At 36.4% G+C, this 17,852-nt stretch overlaps 3 protein-coding genes across 3 annotated transcripts; 2 read left to right on the forward strand and 1 right to left on the reverse strand.

Annotated features, from left to right (window-relative positions):
- The first annotated feature begins 1,642 nt into the window (after positions 1–1,642).
- LOC145567713 (tetraspanin-10-like) lies at positions 1,643–8,074 on the forward strand. The gene is made up of 11 exons (XM_081627074.1): positions 1,643–1,867; positions 2,197–2,309; positions 2,410–2,464; positions 2,564–2,619; positions 3,784–3,831; positions 4,025–4,073; positions 4,161–4,244; positions 6,782–6,849; positions 7,206–7,331; positions 7,427–7,502; positions 7,692–8,074. The coding sequence occupies exons 1-11, from the start codon at positions 1,805–1,807 to the stop codon at positions 7,755–7,757; spliced, it is 804 nt and encodes a 267-aa protein (XP_081483200.1). The 5' UTR covers positions 1,643–1,804; the 3' UTR covers positions 7,758–8,074.
- A 1,222-nt stretch (positions 8,075–9,296) lies between these two features.
- On the reverse strand, positions 9,297–12,434 carry LOC145566808 (uncharacterized). Its single transcript, XM_081626110.1, has 6 exons — positions 12,189–12,434; positions 11,598–12,054; positions 11,426–11,556; positions 10,833–11,381; positions 9,608–10,234; positions 9,297–9,545 (listed from the first exon to the last, which is right to left on the reverse strand). Exons 1-6 carry the CDS (start codon positions 12,432–12,434, stop codon positions 9,297–9,299), a joined length of 2,259 nt encoding a protein of 752 aa, XP_081482236.1.
- A 1,447-nt stretch (positions 12,435–13,881) lies between these two features.
- On the forward strand, positions 13,882–16,162 carry LOC145567712 (putative S-adenosylmethionine carrier 2, chloroplastic). The gene is made up of 2 exons (XM_081627073.1): positions 13,882–14,107; positions 14,535–16,162. The coding sequence occupies exon 2, from the start codon at positions 14,730–14,732 to the stop codon at positions 15,867–15,869; it is 1,140 nt and encodes a 379-aa protein (XP_081483199.1). The 5' UTR covers positions 13,882–14,107; positions 14,535–14,729; the 3' UTR covers positions 15,870–16,162.
- Positions 16,163–17,852: the final 1,690 nt, after the last annotated feature.

Below are 17,852 nucleotides of genomic sequence, written 5' to 3' on the forward strand. Positions count from 1 at the left end.
TTTAATTAGATGTCTAATTCTCTTTATTATGTGAGTAATAAATGTTAGAATTAAGCATTTAATAAAAGGACGGAGGGAATACTATTCTTCATCCTTTGAATATGCTAATAGCGAGAAACTTTTAAAATGAACAACAACAAGTTCCTCCAACTATAACTACTGAAAATGTTTTAAAAATTCAAAATTTTATCATGTAAGGATCCTCTTACATTTTCCATTTTCATATTTACCTTAAAAAAAATAAAATAATGTGCCCCTATGCTAAAAGAATCCATGTTTGTTCATAATTTGTCACTTGTTTTCTCTGAATTTAATAGTATAACAAGTTCTTGCTTCATTTTTTTTTCCTTGTTTGGATTATTTATTTAAATACTTGACTTTTGCCTGGTGTTTGTTTCTTCCTTCTAATCTTTGAAATATATTGTAGAATATCAAAGGGGTCACCGTTCCTATTCGTTCTTGTATCGAGAAACTTTATGGTCTTGTTGACTACACTACTTTTTTTTCAGCTCTAGACTAGATTGGTTAAATTAGTTGATTTTTTATTGCTTGTAAAAAAAAAAAAAAAAAAAAAAAACTGTAATAAAAAAAAAAATTTGATTTTTTATTGTTTTGTCAATTATCGAAATTTGCACCGAAATTTAAGCAAATCTCCTTGCTTTTTTGACCCTGAGTTTTTTTTTTCTTTCCTTTTTTTTACCGCTTTTGTTTGGAACTTAGTTAATAACACTAACCTAAAGTTTTTTTTCCCAGCTCTAGATTGGTTAAATTAGTTGCTTTGATTCTTTATATTGAACTGTACGGTATTTTTTGTTAAAATAATTTTGTTCCACTACTGATGCGTTTTTTGATAGACTTCCCTTTATTGTTTTCACATGAGACTCACTTTCTTTTAGTTGCATAATTTGATTTTTAAGCTCATTTATAATTTGATGTTTTTTAAGATCATTTATTGATTATTATCTTTTATTATCAATTAGTAAAAATCATATAATAAAAATAATAATTCCTCCGTCTTCAAAATTTCGACCCTTTTGGTCTAATTTTAGTCCCAAAATGATCGACCCATTTGCATTAAAATACCCGTTAATTTACAACGATATTTGTGCAAAATTAGATCCCATATAAATTTTGTTTTTTCATTTATTTTTAATACTTTATCTCTCTACTTTTTTACAAATGTCATGTAAGTTTATCTTTCTAATATATTTTTTTTTTTCATTTAAGTTTCTTAATAACCGCACCCAAAAGGGTCGAACTTTGAAGGACGGAGGGAGAAATATTATAAAAATACACATTGAAACAAACAAATAAAAGGCAACGTGGTTACATTTCATCTCACATGAAAGTTATAAAAAATAGATCAAATAAAATACGGAGTACTCCGTACATAAAAAAAAAAATCAATTAAGATTAAGTCAAGACATTAAAAAATTGGACTTACCCCGATTGTCAGTATCTTGTTTCATACTCGTAACAAAAACACATCTAGATTCTACTAGATGTACCTCTATTCCCGCTATCACTATAATGACTAAAATATCCCTAACAATACTTCCAAATTCCTTAACATACCTCCTTTGTTGTTCCTTCTAAGTTCCAACTCTAAGTTACAACTTACAAACTTGAAACTTCTACTTGCAGTACAATGCAAGCGCCATCAAACAACAAGAAAACAAGTTGAAAAAAATTGTTTCTTTTTGGACCCATCTCATATTCTATATTCTAATCTTTTCTATTCAACTTAATTTAATTAACTCAACGGCTTCTTTCCATTTTCTCTCTCTCTTCTGTTTCAGAGAAGATGGGTTCTGAAGGTGCAGGAACTAGCACCTTTGTCATTAAATGGATCAACTTTCTCACCACGGTAACACACTCTACTCTTTATTTTATTTACTCGCCACGGCCTGAATTAGTCGTCACGTTGATAGTGTAATTTAAACTAGTAATGCATCAATTAAGCCCGGACTGAGTTGGGACTAAGGAGTATTTCTATATGAGTTTCCATATGTTGAAATTTTTTGTTTTGGGGTGTTTTTGTTTTAAGGTTGATTATTTCATATGGGTTTCTATTTTTGGGAAATGGGTTTGTTTTGAATCTGGTTGATTTGAAATATCTGCTACTTTTGGGTGTTAATTTAATGCTAATTTGTGAAATGGGGTTTGTTTAAATTGTGATTATTTGATGTGATGCAGCTTATAGCTTTGGGAGTAATTGGATTTGGAATATGGATGAGCAGTCATACTGATGGTTGCAGAAAATCTCTCACTTTTCCTGTTCTAGGCCTTGGTGCTATCATACTTGTAGTGTAAACCCTTGTTAATTTCTTAATTTTCATTTTTTTTAATTAAAAAATGCATATTTGGACATATTTGATGATGAATTTTATATCCCTTTTTGGCTTACAGATCATTAATTGGGTTAGTGGGAGCCTGGAAGAACAACTCAATCTTGTTATGGATTGTATCCTTTGTCTTGAATTCTTAATTATTAAATAGGGTTGATTCCATTGTTTTTTTTTGCTGTTATAAGGTTTCCTTGACCTTTGTTTTTTTTTTTCAGTACTTGATACTGTTATGCTTGATACTCATCGCCATTTTGATCTTCACCGTATTGGCGTAAGTTTTTTTCTTCCAAGTGTAATTCTTTGTTTCTTGTATTAGCTTTGTTAGGCATTACAAGGGTTGATGGTAGCTTTGTGCTAGACTGTTAGCACTATAGTTAAAATGGTGAGAATTTGTTTGTTTTGAGTATATGTAGTCATGTAGCCGACCCCACTTATGGGATTAAGGCTTTGATTGATTGATTGAGTCTTTGTAGTCATTGTAGATGTATTTTTGTTATAATGTCATTCTTGGTGCATCGTAGTTGAAAACTTTTAAATTGATCAGCTCAATTTAGCTGGTTAATGATACTTGGAAGTTTTGAACTCATGCCAGATGTTCATCTTTCTTTGTATATCCTCTTGATGTCAGAAAATTGTAACTTGTTGCAAATTGTAACAAATTGGTGTGCTATGATTGTGTAGATTGTGCTTTCTCAGTCCTTAGTGTTTGGATACTTCCTTTGGACGGGGATAATTAAACTTTGATTTTATCAAAAGAAAATGAGGACGCTTGTTTTATTGGATGTACAGACATGGAAGTGGTGAACCCTTCACTAATTCATCATGATTTATCACTTTAGCTCCTTCCTATAATCCTATGTGTGATAGCAGTCTTTGTACTGACAAAACTACTATCGTTGTTACCTCTTTTTTTTTTTTTTTTTTTTTTTTCTTGTTATAAGACGTCCTTACCAAGCTCTTTAGGTCTTCTTAGAATCTTCACTTGACCCATGGGTAGTTGGTGGCTTGGTAGGTTGGTGAAAAGGTTAATGTGGATGACCCTGGCTGAAGTAAACAACTTGATTCTTCTCTTTTTAGATCTTTATAAATTTTAAAAAAAATTCTAGTGTGATGGGAAGATCCGGAAGGAAAAGGAAAATCTACTGTGATAGTAAAAAATTAAAAATAGGCAATGAGATTATGGATTAGACTTTTGACCTATTAGATAGTTAGGCCAAAACAATATAATAAAAGAGTATTTTAGTGTGGAATTTATGCAGCTGACAGCTTTTACCGAGAAGGTCTTCATTTGGTTTCCAAACTCCTAATGTTGCTAATTGTGTCTTCCCTTTTGATAATGATATCTTTGGTTTCTGGATGATAATGTATATTTTTAGTTTCCTTCTCACGTGCACATTAAATTCCTGAGGTATTTGATTGATCTGTATGTTTTCAGATTTATTGTGACAAATAATGGATCAGGACACAAGGTGGCTGGATTAAGGTAATATCTAGACTCTGGTTCTGCTTTTAAACTTTTAGTTCTGTTGTGGCAACAGTCAAATGTGAAATTTGTGTGGAATTTTGTGGCTACTACATACCTACATGTGCTTAAAACTGTTAATTTGCTTTGATATTTTACTTTTGTTTCAATGATGCTTGTCAATTTAAAATTTTACCTATTCTTATCTCATCAGATATAAGGAGTATCAACTGCACGATTACAGTTCGTGGTTTCTGAAGGAAGTAAGATTCTGCGCTTTTTAAATTGGGCAGAGATACTGATTATAGATGACAACTTTTGTGATACATAGCTAATTAAATTTCTTTCAGCTAAATAATACCCATAACTGGAATAATTTGAAGGCCTGTCTCGTGAAATCTCAGGACTGTGCTAATCTGTCCAAGAAGTACAAGGTATGTTTTCCATATTCCTCTTTTATTTGTATAAGTTTTACTCTTTCCATCACAGAATAAAAATGCACAAGTTTTATGGATATGTGTGAATAACTCATATATACTAGTTTTCGGTTTTTGGATGTCAGATTTTGAATTGGTATGATATAAGTTAAACAATGAACTGAAAATTAGTAGACATGCCACATGATTTAGTGATTTTGTCACACAATTTTTGAAACTTGTGACCGAAATTTGGTAAACTACTATCTACTTGTCTAGTTTCCAAAAACGTGCTTTAAGTATTCAAAAAATTGAATACTCGTTACCATAACAAAGTAACAAACAAACCCTAAGAGGAAGGTGATTTAAGAGAGTACGATGAAAATAGTATTCCCAACCTACCAAATGCTTGAAATGATGTAATAAAAATAAGGAAAAATTGTTAAAAATAATCCCAACTTTTGTTGGTTCGCTCAAAATAATCCCAACTTTGGATTAAAATAATCTGAACTTTGGGGGTCTTTTGTTTTTATCGGTCCTAAGTGACTGGTAACCTGCTAAAGAGGTTTTTTTTTTTTTTTTCCCACAAGGTTTTCAAGTTACACATGGCAGCATGTTATAGATTGAAAAAAAAATTGATTTTTTTTTTAAAAAAAATTCACACCCAACACCCACACGCAAGTACGCAACCCCACCGGCCAGGCGGCCACCATCGTCTTCCAGGAGCCCACTCCCCCACCCCCTAAAGCCCAGCCTAGGTCTCCCCTCCCTTACCCCCGTCGGCGTCCAGCTACCCCTTTCCCTATCCGGCGTCAGCAACAGTAGCAAAATTGCATTTTTATGTTGGTTCGTCAGTATCGTCACTACAGGTCTCGAGAGCACACACCATTTGGGTATTCAAATTGGAGCACAATTCAAAGATTGAAGATGTTGTAGTCCCGAATTGATGTAATTGGTGGTGAATTGATGATTGTTGGAGTCGAATTGCTGATGTTGATGGCGAAGTGGCGGCGAATTGGTGGTGAATTGGTAGCTGAAGTAGGGGGGTTGTGGTTGGTGGTGTGTGGGCTGCCATTGCTTGGGAAAGGTGAAGGAATTGCGTGGTGTTTGTTGTTGCGGGGCTGCTGCAAGGTGGTTTCGTGGTGGTTGTGGTTAATGTGTGTTTGTGGGTTGGTGCTGGTCGCGGCGGAGCTGACGGTGTATAGTGGTGATTGGATTGTGGTGTAGTGCGGCTCGGTGTTTGGTGTGCAGGTATGGAGTTTCAGGGGGTAGGGGACAGCGTCGCCGGCGCCGGCGGGGGTGGGGGGTTTCGGGAGGGGGCCGTTGCTGGTGGTAAAGAGGGTGGTCGTTGGGTGGGGCTAGGTTTGTTTTTTTTAATTTTTTTTTTAAGTTTTTCTTTTTTAAAAAAAATTATTAAGATATTTTTAATTTAATTTTTAAGTTTTTTTCCTCAACCAATTAAATGGTGACATGTGTCACCTTAACCTGTTATAATAGGTTAGGTGACCGATTGGGACCATTTTGAGCGAATGACCCCTAAAGTTTGGATTATTTAAAAATAATCCAAAGTTGGGATTACTTTGAGCAAACGAGTGAAAGTTGGGATTATTTTTATCAATTTTTCCTAAAAATAATAGGGTTGACATACTGAATAATCGAAAATTCTTTGTTAATGCAAAATCTAAAGTCAACAGTAGTTGCTCAATTTATCTCCTCTTTCTCTAAAATCTGTACAATGACTATGAATAGGGCGTGCCATTCCATGTCTAATCATAGGTTATAGACTTGTAAATTTTTCTAGAAGAGTGGAGAACCTAATCCTAATTTCTTATCGGAATAGGGAGCCCCAAAGTGATTTTGATCCCAGGGCTTTGTTACACCTCTAAGACTTCAATTGTCTGAGCTAGTTGACATCTACTAATCCCAAGTACAAAATAATATATACTTGGGTTCTCCTAGGAAGCTTCCTGATCATTTTGGATTTCTGATTTTGAATTTATAATTTTCACTATATAGTAGATCATTGCGGATTGACACATGACTTAGGTTTGTGATAAACCATACAACTTTAGTGAGCTTTATTGCTCTTAATTGAATATGTGTTACATATATATATATATATATATATATAAAGAGACAAACAATGATTGTCCAAAATCCATATACAAGCACGTCTCAGTTTGGCAGGATTATTAGTAGTTTTTATACTGAAGGGAACATATATTATAATGGGGGCATTTATGCCAACCAATTAGTTAAAATTCTGACCACAATATTGATCACTACATCAAGTAAAGCATATACATATTTTCTGTGAACGTATTGTTGAGATGATTATGTTAATCAGTACATCATTTGAAAACTTAACACCCAAAATTATCAAGCTTTAACCCAAATGGGGCCTAATGTAAAATGTAACTTTGTATCAGAGGGAGTTTGGAAAGAAGGGGTTTTTTTCTTGGCACTGACAAATATAAAAATAAATGTGATCTTTTGGAATGGGGTATGCACAATTAACTATTGTGTTTACAATAATCTTTTTGTATCCAGTACAGACTTTGAAGAAGTATAAAGCAGCAAAACTGACCCCAATTGAGGCTGGTTGTTGCAGGCCACCATCTGAGTAAGTTTCTAATAGTCTCGTTTAATTGGTAGTCAAAATTTTAGAAGCAAATATTCAAATAATTTAATTTTTCCCTCTCCATTTTTAGTGGCAACAATTATTGAACATTGTTTCAAATTGAAATTACATGCTTTGTTCTTTATATCTTTGACCTGTATTACTTGGGACTCGCTGGAAGCTGAACTCAGTCGTTGGAACTTTTAATTGGTCATCGTGTGTTTGTTGGGCTATTTCTTGTTGCTTTTGTATATTGTAAAGCATCATTGACCAAGTACTCAATTGCAATAGATGTGAGGGATGTCTGTGACACTGCTGTAGCCTAGCGTTTTAAAAGCCTGTTTTCTATCACCTGTTAGGTGTGACTATCCTGCTGTCAATGCTTCATACTATGATCTGAGCTATCATCCGGCTAGTTCTAACAAAGATTGCAAGTTGTACAAGAACAAGAAGACCATCAAATGCTACAATTGTGATTCCTGCAAGTAAGTGTAACTCACCTTAAGATACTTTTGTATCTTTATCCATAATAACTCGATTTGTTTGTTAATTATAACGCGTTTGCTTCTGCTTTTTTCAGAGCAGGAGTTGCTCAGTACATGAAAACTGAGTGGAGGGTGGTTGCAATATTCAATGTGATCCTTTTCGTTGTTTTGGTAAGATATAGAAGTCAAATACTATCCACTTAATGAATATACTCGTATATGTTTTCTATAGCTCAATATTAGCCTGTGTGCATAAGTTTTTGTTCTCCAAGCATAAACATGCATGCTTCATCATATAGGACTAGAAACCAAATGTCTGCTCTTTTTCTCATTTCTTGCTTCCACATTTTCTTGTATCAGTCAATAGTGTACTTTGTGGGATGCTGTGCAAGGCGAAATGCTGGCTCTAGTTGCTCGAAAACTTGACGAAAAGACAGTGATCAGTTACGGGGATTGAACAAGAACACAATCAAGCTTTATATTTTGAAGATTGGTGAAGAACTTGGATAAGAGAAATCTTTTCATTTGACGTATTATTGTTCTCGCGCAGTATATTACTAATATTGACTCATTCAAAACACTCTAACCATTAAAATTTAGGGGAAAAAATTGGGAGAAATGACTAATTTACTAAGATTAAAGATCAAGATTGATATTAGTATTTCAATGGCTATTAAACTCATGGTCGTAAAATTTTCCAGCCATCACTGTATTATTCTTTCGCCTTTGTTCTTTTGGGCATCCATTATGTGTTTAGTAATTCATTGTTAAATTCATTGTTCAATGTGGTGTTCTCTTTTCCATATGCTACACTATTATTTAGGGAAAGGGTGCAAAAATTTTAGTCAAGATGAATACGTTAGCTATGAAACATTATGATCTCACTATCTTGAATTAAGCCATTATCTATACTGCATTTGGAAAGAAGTTGTACACTTGTACTGTCAAACTATGATTATGATAAGGATAAATTTGTAAAGTTAGTTTATGTTTTTATTTACATGTTGATACTGTAGGCTGTTTCTTGGTCTTCCAAGAAATAGGAGAATGACCAAGAAAAACAAGCCATCCTATCAGAGAACGACGAGTGAGAGGACACGTCGTCCAATCCGAATCACACCAACCCTGCAGGGTTAGATCACTAGTGGCACTCAACAAAATACCCTAACCCGGGGTTCCCTTCAAATATCGAACCACACGCAAGGCCGCTTCCCAGTGCTCGGACCGCGGCAGTTGCATAAACTGTGAAAGAATGTGCACTGAGTATGCCAAATCAGGTCGTGTAACCGAAAGATAAATCAAACGTCCCACTAATCTGCGATAGGACTCAGGGTCCGCAAGCAGCTCTTCATCTGCGAGGCCAAGCTTATGGTTTTGCTGAATAGGAAAACCACTTGGCTTTGCCCCTAACAAATCTGCTTCAGAAATAATATCCAACGTATATTTCCGTTGGCACAAAAACAAACCAAATGAACTACGAGCAACTTCTATGCCCAAAAAATATTTCAAAGAACCAAGGTCCTTCATTTTGAAACAGTCACTGAGATAAGCCTTAAACACAGTCAATGCAGCGAAATCATTCCCATAAATAATAAGATCGTCGACATACACTAAGACATTGATTTGAACCTTGCCTCTAGTATATGTAAAAAGGGAATAATCAGAGTAAGATTGAAGAAATCCATACCCTTTCAAAGCTGTAGTTAGCTTTGCAAACCAACACCGCGGGGCTTGTCTCAACCTGTACAACGACTTTCTCAAGCGACACACCAAGGACGGATCAGAGCTCTCAAACCTGGGAGGCAATTTCATGTATACCTCCTCATCAAGATCACCATGTAAGAAGGCATTGTGAACGTCCATATGATGGAGTTCCCAATTTTTTGCAGCTGCTATTGCAAGAACGGCCCGAACTGTAGTCATCTTAGCAACTGGAGCAAATATTTCACCATAGTTTATGCCTTCCTATTGATGATTACCATAAACCACTAAACGAGACTTGAGGCGCTCAACATCACCATTAGACAAGAATTTTGTCTTGTAGACCCATTGACTACCTAGAGCTTTCTTGCCTGGAGGAAGATGCTCTAAAGTCCATGTCCCGTTGTCTTCTAAAGCTTTTATCACTTCTCTCATGGATTGTTTCCAACCCTCATACTTCATAGCCTCTTTGAATGATTTCGGTTCTTTTTCATGAACAATGGCTGCAAGAAACTTGCGATAATTCACATAAAATTTGTCACAATTTATATAATGTGCTAAAGGATAGGGAGAACCTGAAAGAGTATTGGATGACGGAGTGACTGAGACGGACTATTAGCAAAAACAGAATGAGTGACATAATCTCGAAGCTTCACCGATGGTAGTTTTTCACGAAAACCTTTACCCAAAGGCTCCGGTTGTGGCTGCTCGGCACTGTTGGTCGGCTGGTGTGGCGCAGGAGACCCAGCAACAGGCTGCTCGGCAGTGGTGGCCTGCTGCTGAGTATTTATCGAACCTGCGCTCGCAGGTTTTCCCTCGGGTGAAGCAGAAACTGGGCTAGCTTCATGCCCAGCCGCGGTACCTACTGTGCCTGCAAGTAGCTCCGAGTGTGGGGCTGGTTGCTCCATGCTCGTGGCTGCCTGCACATCTTCATTTTCAACTCCCAAATTCCCAAATTCATCATCATACAACCCATACTCTAAAAACTCCTCATCCACCTCACCATTTATGTCACCATGGGTCCCAATATTTACATCCTCCGGGGTACCAAAAGGAAACACATCCTCAACAAACCTCACGTCTCGTGAGACAAAAATAACTTTCGACTCTAGATCATATAACTGCCATCCCTTTTTGCCGAAAGGGTAACCCACAAAGACACATTTCCTACTTTGACTCGCAAATTTGTCTCCATTAGTTTTCTGGTTATGGGCAAAACAAAGACAACCAAAAGTACGAATTGCATCAAATGAGGGTGGTTTATCAAACAATATTTCGGAGGGTGTTTTGTTTTGTAGCAAAGGAGTGGGAGTACGGTTAATTAAGTGAGCTGCATCAAGGACACACTCCCCCCAAAAATAGATGGGTAATTTGGCTTGAAACCTCAACGCTCTCCCAACTTCAAGAATGTGTTTGTGTTTACGCTCAACCCTCCCATTTTGTTGAGGAGTCCCCACACACGAGGTTTGAAAAACAATGCCAGTGGTTCTAAAATAATCTAACAAACAATTAAATTTAGTACCATTGTCACTCTGCACAATTTTAATGGTTTGGGAAAATTGTCGTTCAACCATTATAACAAATGTCAAAAACATTCTTAAAACCTCAGTTTTGTCAACCAAAAAATAAATCCAAACTGCTCTAGAATAATCATCCACAATAGTAAAAAAATAACGAGCTCCACACGACGAAACATGTCGATATGGACCCCACAAATCACAATGTATTTTCTCAAAACTCCTAGAAGCTCTACTATCGCTTAGAGGAAATTTATTTCTAGGATGTTACACGCATACATACTTTACACCCCTTAACTAAACAATCTTTATTACTGTTAACATGAGGAAGCAACTTAACTACTTTCTCGGAAGGATGACCCATTCGACGATGCCACAAATCCAAGTTTGAGGATGCGTCAACAGCGCCAACATGATGCACCGAATCCGAATTGCTAAAATAATATAGTCCGTCTCTCCTAACTCCCATTCCAATCAGCTCCTTCGCTTGGTCCTGTATAGCACACATATAAGGATTAAATTGGATAAAACAATTAAGTTCATCAGTAAGTTGAGACACTGAAAGCAAATTACAACTCAAATGCGGAACATAAAGAACACCGGTGAGGGTGATTTTATCCGATAAACGAACCGAACCAACTAAGGAAGCCACCACTGTGTCCCCGTTAGGTAAATCAACGGGACACTCAAAATATCGAGTATCAAACAACCAAGAGTCATCTCCGCTAACATGGTGAGTGGCTCCGGTGTCAATAATCCATGAAGTAACATCAAACTTACCATTCAAGCGATTCTCAGGAACATTGGCATTACCAAACAAACCCGTGATTGCCTTCCATTGCTCGGTTGTAAACGCTTAACCATGTGAAGGAGCACCTGAACCCGTGACTGCGTTGGCACGCGCCGAGGCTTGACCACGGCCAGTTGAGAGTGACCCCCCTCGGCCGCCATCACTGGTGGTTGGTGGGTACCCATGAAGTTCAAAAGACTTGCTTTCAATATGTCCCCTTTTTTTTTTTGCAATGATTACAAATTTTGTCAGACCAACATCGAGAAGTCTCATGACCACCCTTCTTGCACTTAGCACACACCAAACCTCTAGTGCTAGATTTGGACCCCTCACGGCCTCGAGTGCTCGTATGAACTGCAAAATCGACGGCTTGCACCGGTTCCTCACGGACTCTATCAAGTCCTCTCACAAGCTCATCTTGTGAAACTTGCTGATAAGCCTTATTTAACGTGGGTAGAGGGTCTTGTGCCAATATATTGGACCTAGTTTGAGCATAATACTCGGAACAAAGGCCTAATAAAAATTGTTGGAGTCTATCATCTTCACGCCTCTTCTCATGTTGCCTACCCACATTACATTCACACTTCCCACACTTGCAATTAATTAATGGTTCAAGTTTAGCAAGTTCATCCCATAAAACCTTTAATTTGCCAAAGTAAATAGCCACTGTCATGTTTTTTGATTGTTCACACCTATTTATTTGGGCCTTTAAATTCTGAATACGAGGACCATTAACAACACAAAATCTTTCATGCAAATCATCCCACAAACTTTTGGCATTATCATAATTAGAAAGCATTGATTTTACCTCCGGATCGATCGTGTTCATGAGCCATGAAACTAGCATACAGTGTACCACAACCCAATCCTCCTTGGTTGCGGTGGTACATAATCTGTGATAGTACCGTCTAAGAAGCCGAATTTCCTCCGAGATGAGAGGGCAACATAAATCGCATGAGACCACGCATCGAAATTGTCAAGCTTTAAACGAATCGGAGTGATAAAATCGCCAGGCCTATCATGCGCCCCTAGATAGAATGGTGAATTTGTTTCGATTTTTGGTGGTGGCGGTGGTGGTGTATCATCACCCGCCATGACAGAAAATTATGAAGAAAAAAAAATCTGGCTCTTATACCATGTAAAATTAATGAAGAAGAAAGCTTGAGTATTATTAATCACCGTTCAACCATATATAATACAAGCTAAAACAAACCTAATCAAGATAGAATTAGGAAAGTATAAAATGATATTATAAACTACCAAAAATATGCTATCAAATATATCCTAATATTTTCTGAAAATATATCCTATTTTCCTCAATACATTATGGCACCTAATTTGAGATGGGGTGTATTACATAGAGGTGATGGCTCTAACTAGGGGGCTGGAATTGGCACAAAACCTTCAAATTGAGCAACTGCAGTGCAGCTAGACAATCTTGCATGTGTAGTGGCTCTTAAGAAGCAAGTGGTACCACGAGGAGAAAACATACATGACATTATTTACTACCGGAAATTGCTTGAAGATCCAAGATGGAGGTTTAAGGTTGCTCATGTATTTCGAGGAGGAAACCGAGCGGCGGATTGGTTGGCCAATCGCAGAGTTTTTCATGACTCTCAATTAGAGTTTATTAATAATGTTCTAGTAGTACTTAGTCGTATTTTAGAGGAGGATACTAGGGGCATGACTTTACCACGTTTAATCCTTCCGTTGGTTTTTTTTTTTCCGCTTGTTCTTTTATATTCGCTTTCTGTTGGTGTGTTTCCTTTCTTTGGTTTTATGCCTCATATGAATTAAAAAAAATATACATATTGTCTTTAATGATTAAATTTTGTCACTAAATTGCTTAGTGATGTTATTGACCTTATTGTTATGATTTTCATCAATAGTTGACCACGTGTAAGACTTTAACTCTTTCAAAATTCAAAAGAGACTCGAACTCAAAACACTACTAGGACATTGGACATATGTACATTTTTTAAGGACCACTATCTAATGTTTCACTTAGGGCCCATACAAAGGATTGTCAGTTTGTCATTACAAGATTTGCAACACTTACTTGAATAATTTTGGCCCGACTCGAATTTACCCGAATAGAATCCCTAACTTGAATTGAATTGATTTTGGCCAAATTAGTAAAACCGAATTGAAACAATCTAATAGATAGAAGAACAATGTTGTAGATGAGATTCGATCCCAGATTTTGGACACAACCCCCTATCACTTTAACCTAATAAGCTAATTGGCATCCACACGATAACTCAATCATGTGTCTTGTAACACTTGTTTGAGTTGTCTCTCTTTTGCTCATTACTTGAGAGTCGAACTAAGTAAACTTGACTTATTAAACTCTAAAATCAATTCAAGCTCGCATGAAGTAGCCTTAATTGAGCTCGTTAACATATTAACAAGTATTATAAATTACTAAAACTGTCTAGACAACATAAGGTACAACTATATAAATTGGGATTATTTGGATTCAAAACCACCTAAACGCGCACTAAACTCGAATTGACCCGACTTGATCCAAATGACCCTATTGCCAAAGTCTGCCACAGGCTGTGGTCCTCTACAGCATACTTACAGATTCAGATCCCGATTTTGAACCTGAGCAAAAACAAGCCAACACTTCTCCTTTCTTCCTAAATTTCTGCATTTATGCTAAAACCCCTAAAACCCCAGTAGCACGCATTTACTCCAATATCCCCGATTCAAAAGTTCTTCCCAAGCATCACCTTTCAGAGATTTGCGGGCATACATTTTGCCAGGTTTAATGATCTTCCACCTTGTTTTTTTACTCATTAATTAAATATCTCTATGCTTGATGTTCTTTGCTATATTGCTAATTTTGTTCTTGTTTCACCCATTTCTGTGATTCATTGTTTTTTCATTTATTTGTTGGTCTTTGATTTTTAAATTTTGCTCCTTTACTAATTTTATATGGGTTTAATGATGTTGCCAATTTCATGCATATTTACTGTTCGATGAAATGCCCAAGAGAATAGACGTTTGGTTGAGTATTTGATGTGATTGTTTGCTTTTGTTGTAGGAAGCTATATGTTTGCATTAAACTCATTGGTGGTTAAATATGAAATTTCTGAGTAGATGATCAAATTTGTATTTACCAATTTTCTATGGGTTTTTAATGCTTCTGTTTTACGATGTCTGAAGCATCTGCTCCTATGTTAATTGCAGGAATGTGGGGTTTGATGATCTGATTCAATATTCTTCTTCAGTAAATCGAGTAATTTTGAGTTGTCTTGAATTTTTTAAGGAAAAGTAAGCTCTGGGGAAGTAAGCTTTAGCAAAATTTTGGCAGTCATATGCTTGCTCTTCATTGTGTTTTTTTGCTCTCTCCGCCCTAGTTGTAGTAATTAATAGGATTATGCGATGGAGGAATTACTAAAGAACCCGGTATTTGCAAGCCATCTTCTTGCCGCTTCAGGTTCTGTGGCAATAGGCACTGCTCTATCTTACCCTCTGGACACTGTCAAAACTCTCATCCAAGTTGGTGCTAGTTCCAGCAAGAAGTTAACTGCCACTCAGGTTTTGGAAAGGGTTAAATCTGTATCGGGATATCCAGGTTTGTACAGTGGTATTGGTTGGCTAACTGTGGGAAGAATTGCAGGTCTGGGTGCTCGATTTGGGGTCCATGAATTTTTGACAGCCTTTTATAAAGATGGTCGGATTGATAACTATGTTTATGTTTCTGAAGCCCTCTTATCGGGAATGATATCTGGGGCCTTAGAGTCTTGCCTGAACTCTCCATTTGAAATGATAAAGCTTCGGAAACAGGTTGCTGCAGCTATTCCTATACCTAGCACAAGTAATGCAGCTACAAAATCTGCTGCAGCTCCCATGATGTCAAGGTTACTACCTGGATATATTCCCAATAGTTTGGCATTGGATCGTACTGTCAACTTGTTATCTGTTTTATCTTCAAAAAATCATAACATGGCCGAGGCCTTGAAAAATTATCCATGGATGATGACTGGCTCTGGTAAGCCACCTGATGTCACTGATGTTAGACGGCTGCAAGACATTGTCAGATTAGAAGGATGGCGTTCCCTCTGGAGAGGCCTTCGAACAGGCATAGCACGTGATTCTATTTTTGGTGGCGTTTTTTTTGGCAGCTGGCAATTTCTACATCTAGCAATGCTTGATTGGAAGGCTGTTGGGATGGATCCTCCTCCGGAAACAAATGATGAAATTGGCCCTTTGTCTCCTTTAGTTGTTAGCCTGTCAGCTGGGTTTTCTGGGTCAATGGCTGCTGCTGCTTCTCATGGTTTTGATACCTCAAGAACCCGTTCTCAGTGCATTGTGCTACCCAGGTATCTGGCTAAGGAGAGGAAATTTCTAAAATGGAGCCGGCCTGGGAATTGGTTTGAGAGATTTTCTGGGATGCATCCGTCAGATCGCAATCTTCTATTCCGGGGTATTTCTGCGAGGATGGCTCGGAGTGGATTGGCATCATTTTTCCTAGTAGGGACTTACTATATGGCTGTTGACTACCTTATTGCTAAGTCATAATACCTTGATTATGGAGCTATGCTTCTAAAAGATAATCTAGAGATCGTTTCTCTGTCACAATATGTGACCTTAAGACATACCAGGAAGAAAAAATTCAGTACATCTTGCAATTTTTTTTACAGCTGGAGAAAAAAAGAAGCTGTTTCTTAGTCACGATTCGCCAGATATTTTGCTAATTTATTTTGGTTGACAAGTTCCTTTAGCTACCTGTATTGCCTAGCTATTGGTGACATAAATTATCCATTTGCTTTGTGCTTTCAAGTAAGCTTAATTCATTTACATTGGTATTTTGATAAACAGATGTTCCAGATAGTTGGAAAGTCATTGAAATTGTTGTATAAACAATAAATTGAATTATAGGTTTCATTACATCATGATTTCATTGTTCATGTTTTAGCTTTGACAACTATCCTGGATTGATATAACGCTCTCTGCTGGGAATTTGCAGCTCCTTCTTTCTGTTGTCATCTGTAGGAAATGGGATTTAGTTTATTGAATAACTATACCATCATAGATACGTGCAAGTGTGCAACATTTTTCTTGGCTTGCATAGGCAAGGTGAGCATAGTATGGAGAGCATTTTGAGCTTACATTGAGATTGTGGATTTACTTTCTTATAGGTCTAAAGAATTGTTATTGAATGTTAATAACATTATTGGAAGTAGGTGGAGAGAGATAATAACAATAAAAAAAGATAAAATGTTATGATATCGAAAGATATATATAACTGATATAATGGAGTGATGCAAGGGGGTTTTTTTATTTTTTATTTTTTATACCATTAGCTTTTACTTAAAAGGAAAGAGAGTAATGTGAAGATTATTTGTTTGTGATGGGGGGAGTATATGCCATTTGTTGTTTTTTAAGACTCTAAGAGTGCTGAATACATCTCTACAATTGCTTTTTTTTTTTTCTTCTCTTGAGAATCTGGCATGAATGAAACACATTTGAGCTACATTGTATCTACCTGTTATCTTTTGTATCCTAATTTACAATATTTCATTGACTAAACAGTAAGATCTCTTCCTTATTGAGGATCTAGGGCTTTTGTATATACCATGGAATATGCCTAGATGCTTTGAATTGTTTCATACATTTGTGCTTTCCCAATTCGATTGCCTTATACTTTATCCCAATTTGCAAACCTTGGCTACAACTTTCACTCTCTCATTCGCTATTGAGAATTGTAGGTTGGATCTCATCGTTAACTGGTATGTGCTTCTTTCCCCTGCTGTACTGCAAATATCATTGGTGATGCTAGTATTGTTACTTGCATTGTTATTTATCTCGTTGTATTGTACTTGATCTGAAATTAATCAAACAGCATGTTTGTCTAATTGCCTCACTACTCTATTAGTGATTCCCTCTTACTCTTGTGTCATTTTTGTTTACGTCATTTGGGTTGTCATATATTCTTCTGTTACTTATGTTGCTGAAGTTTTGGATGTATGATTAATAGTCAAGTTTCTTATTATGTGTTCCTATAGAAAATAAATGTAATTAAAATGACATTCTCTATAGAAAGCTCAGATATGTTTCATATGTAGAATTATCTCCTGCCCCACCAATGTACATATGCTTTTATATTTTGGTGAATTTTTTCAATCTACTTTTATCAAATATCCTCATAGAAGTCTCAGCTACAAAAGTAGCAGAATGCCAGGGTTCTAGAAAGAGTGTCAGGAGAAGCAGCAAAATTGTTTTCTTTCGTTTGTCTTAATTTATTATTTTTGTTTTCTTTCTAACAATTTTTGTTTCCATAATTCAGCTTCAAAGATGATTTTGAAAGCTATATACAAGTACATTCTTTTGATATGTTTCCTTCTGTCAAGTTTTGAGGCTGCTTCTCTTGTAATTGTATGGTAAGAAACAGGTTGCATTATTGGTGTTCAATGTGAAAAACACTTTGTTCCTTTTCTGATTTCAGTTTTAAAGAATTTGTAATTTTCTAATTGCCATATTCCAACCATATGCAATAGGAGA

The sequence above is a fragment of the Chenopodium album genome, chromosome 11 (genome assembly GCF_948465745.1).
Source record: "Chenopodium album chromosome 11, dcCheAlbu1.1, whole genome shotgun sequence".
Classification (NCBI taxonomy): Eukaryota; Viridiplantae; Streptophyta; class Magnoliopsida; order Caryophyllales; family Amaranthaceae; genus Chenopodium; species Chenopodium album.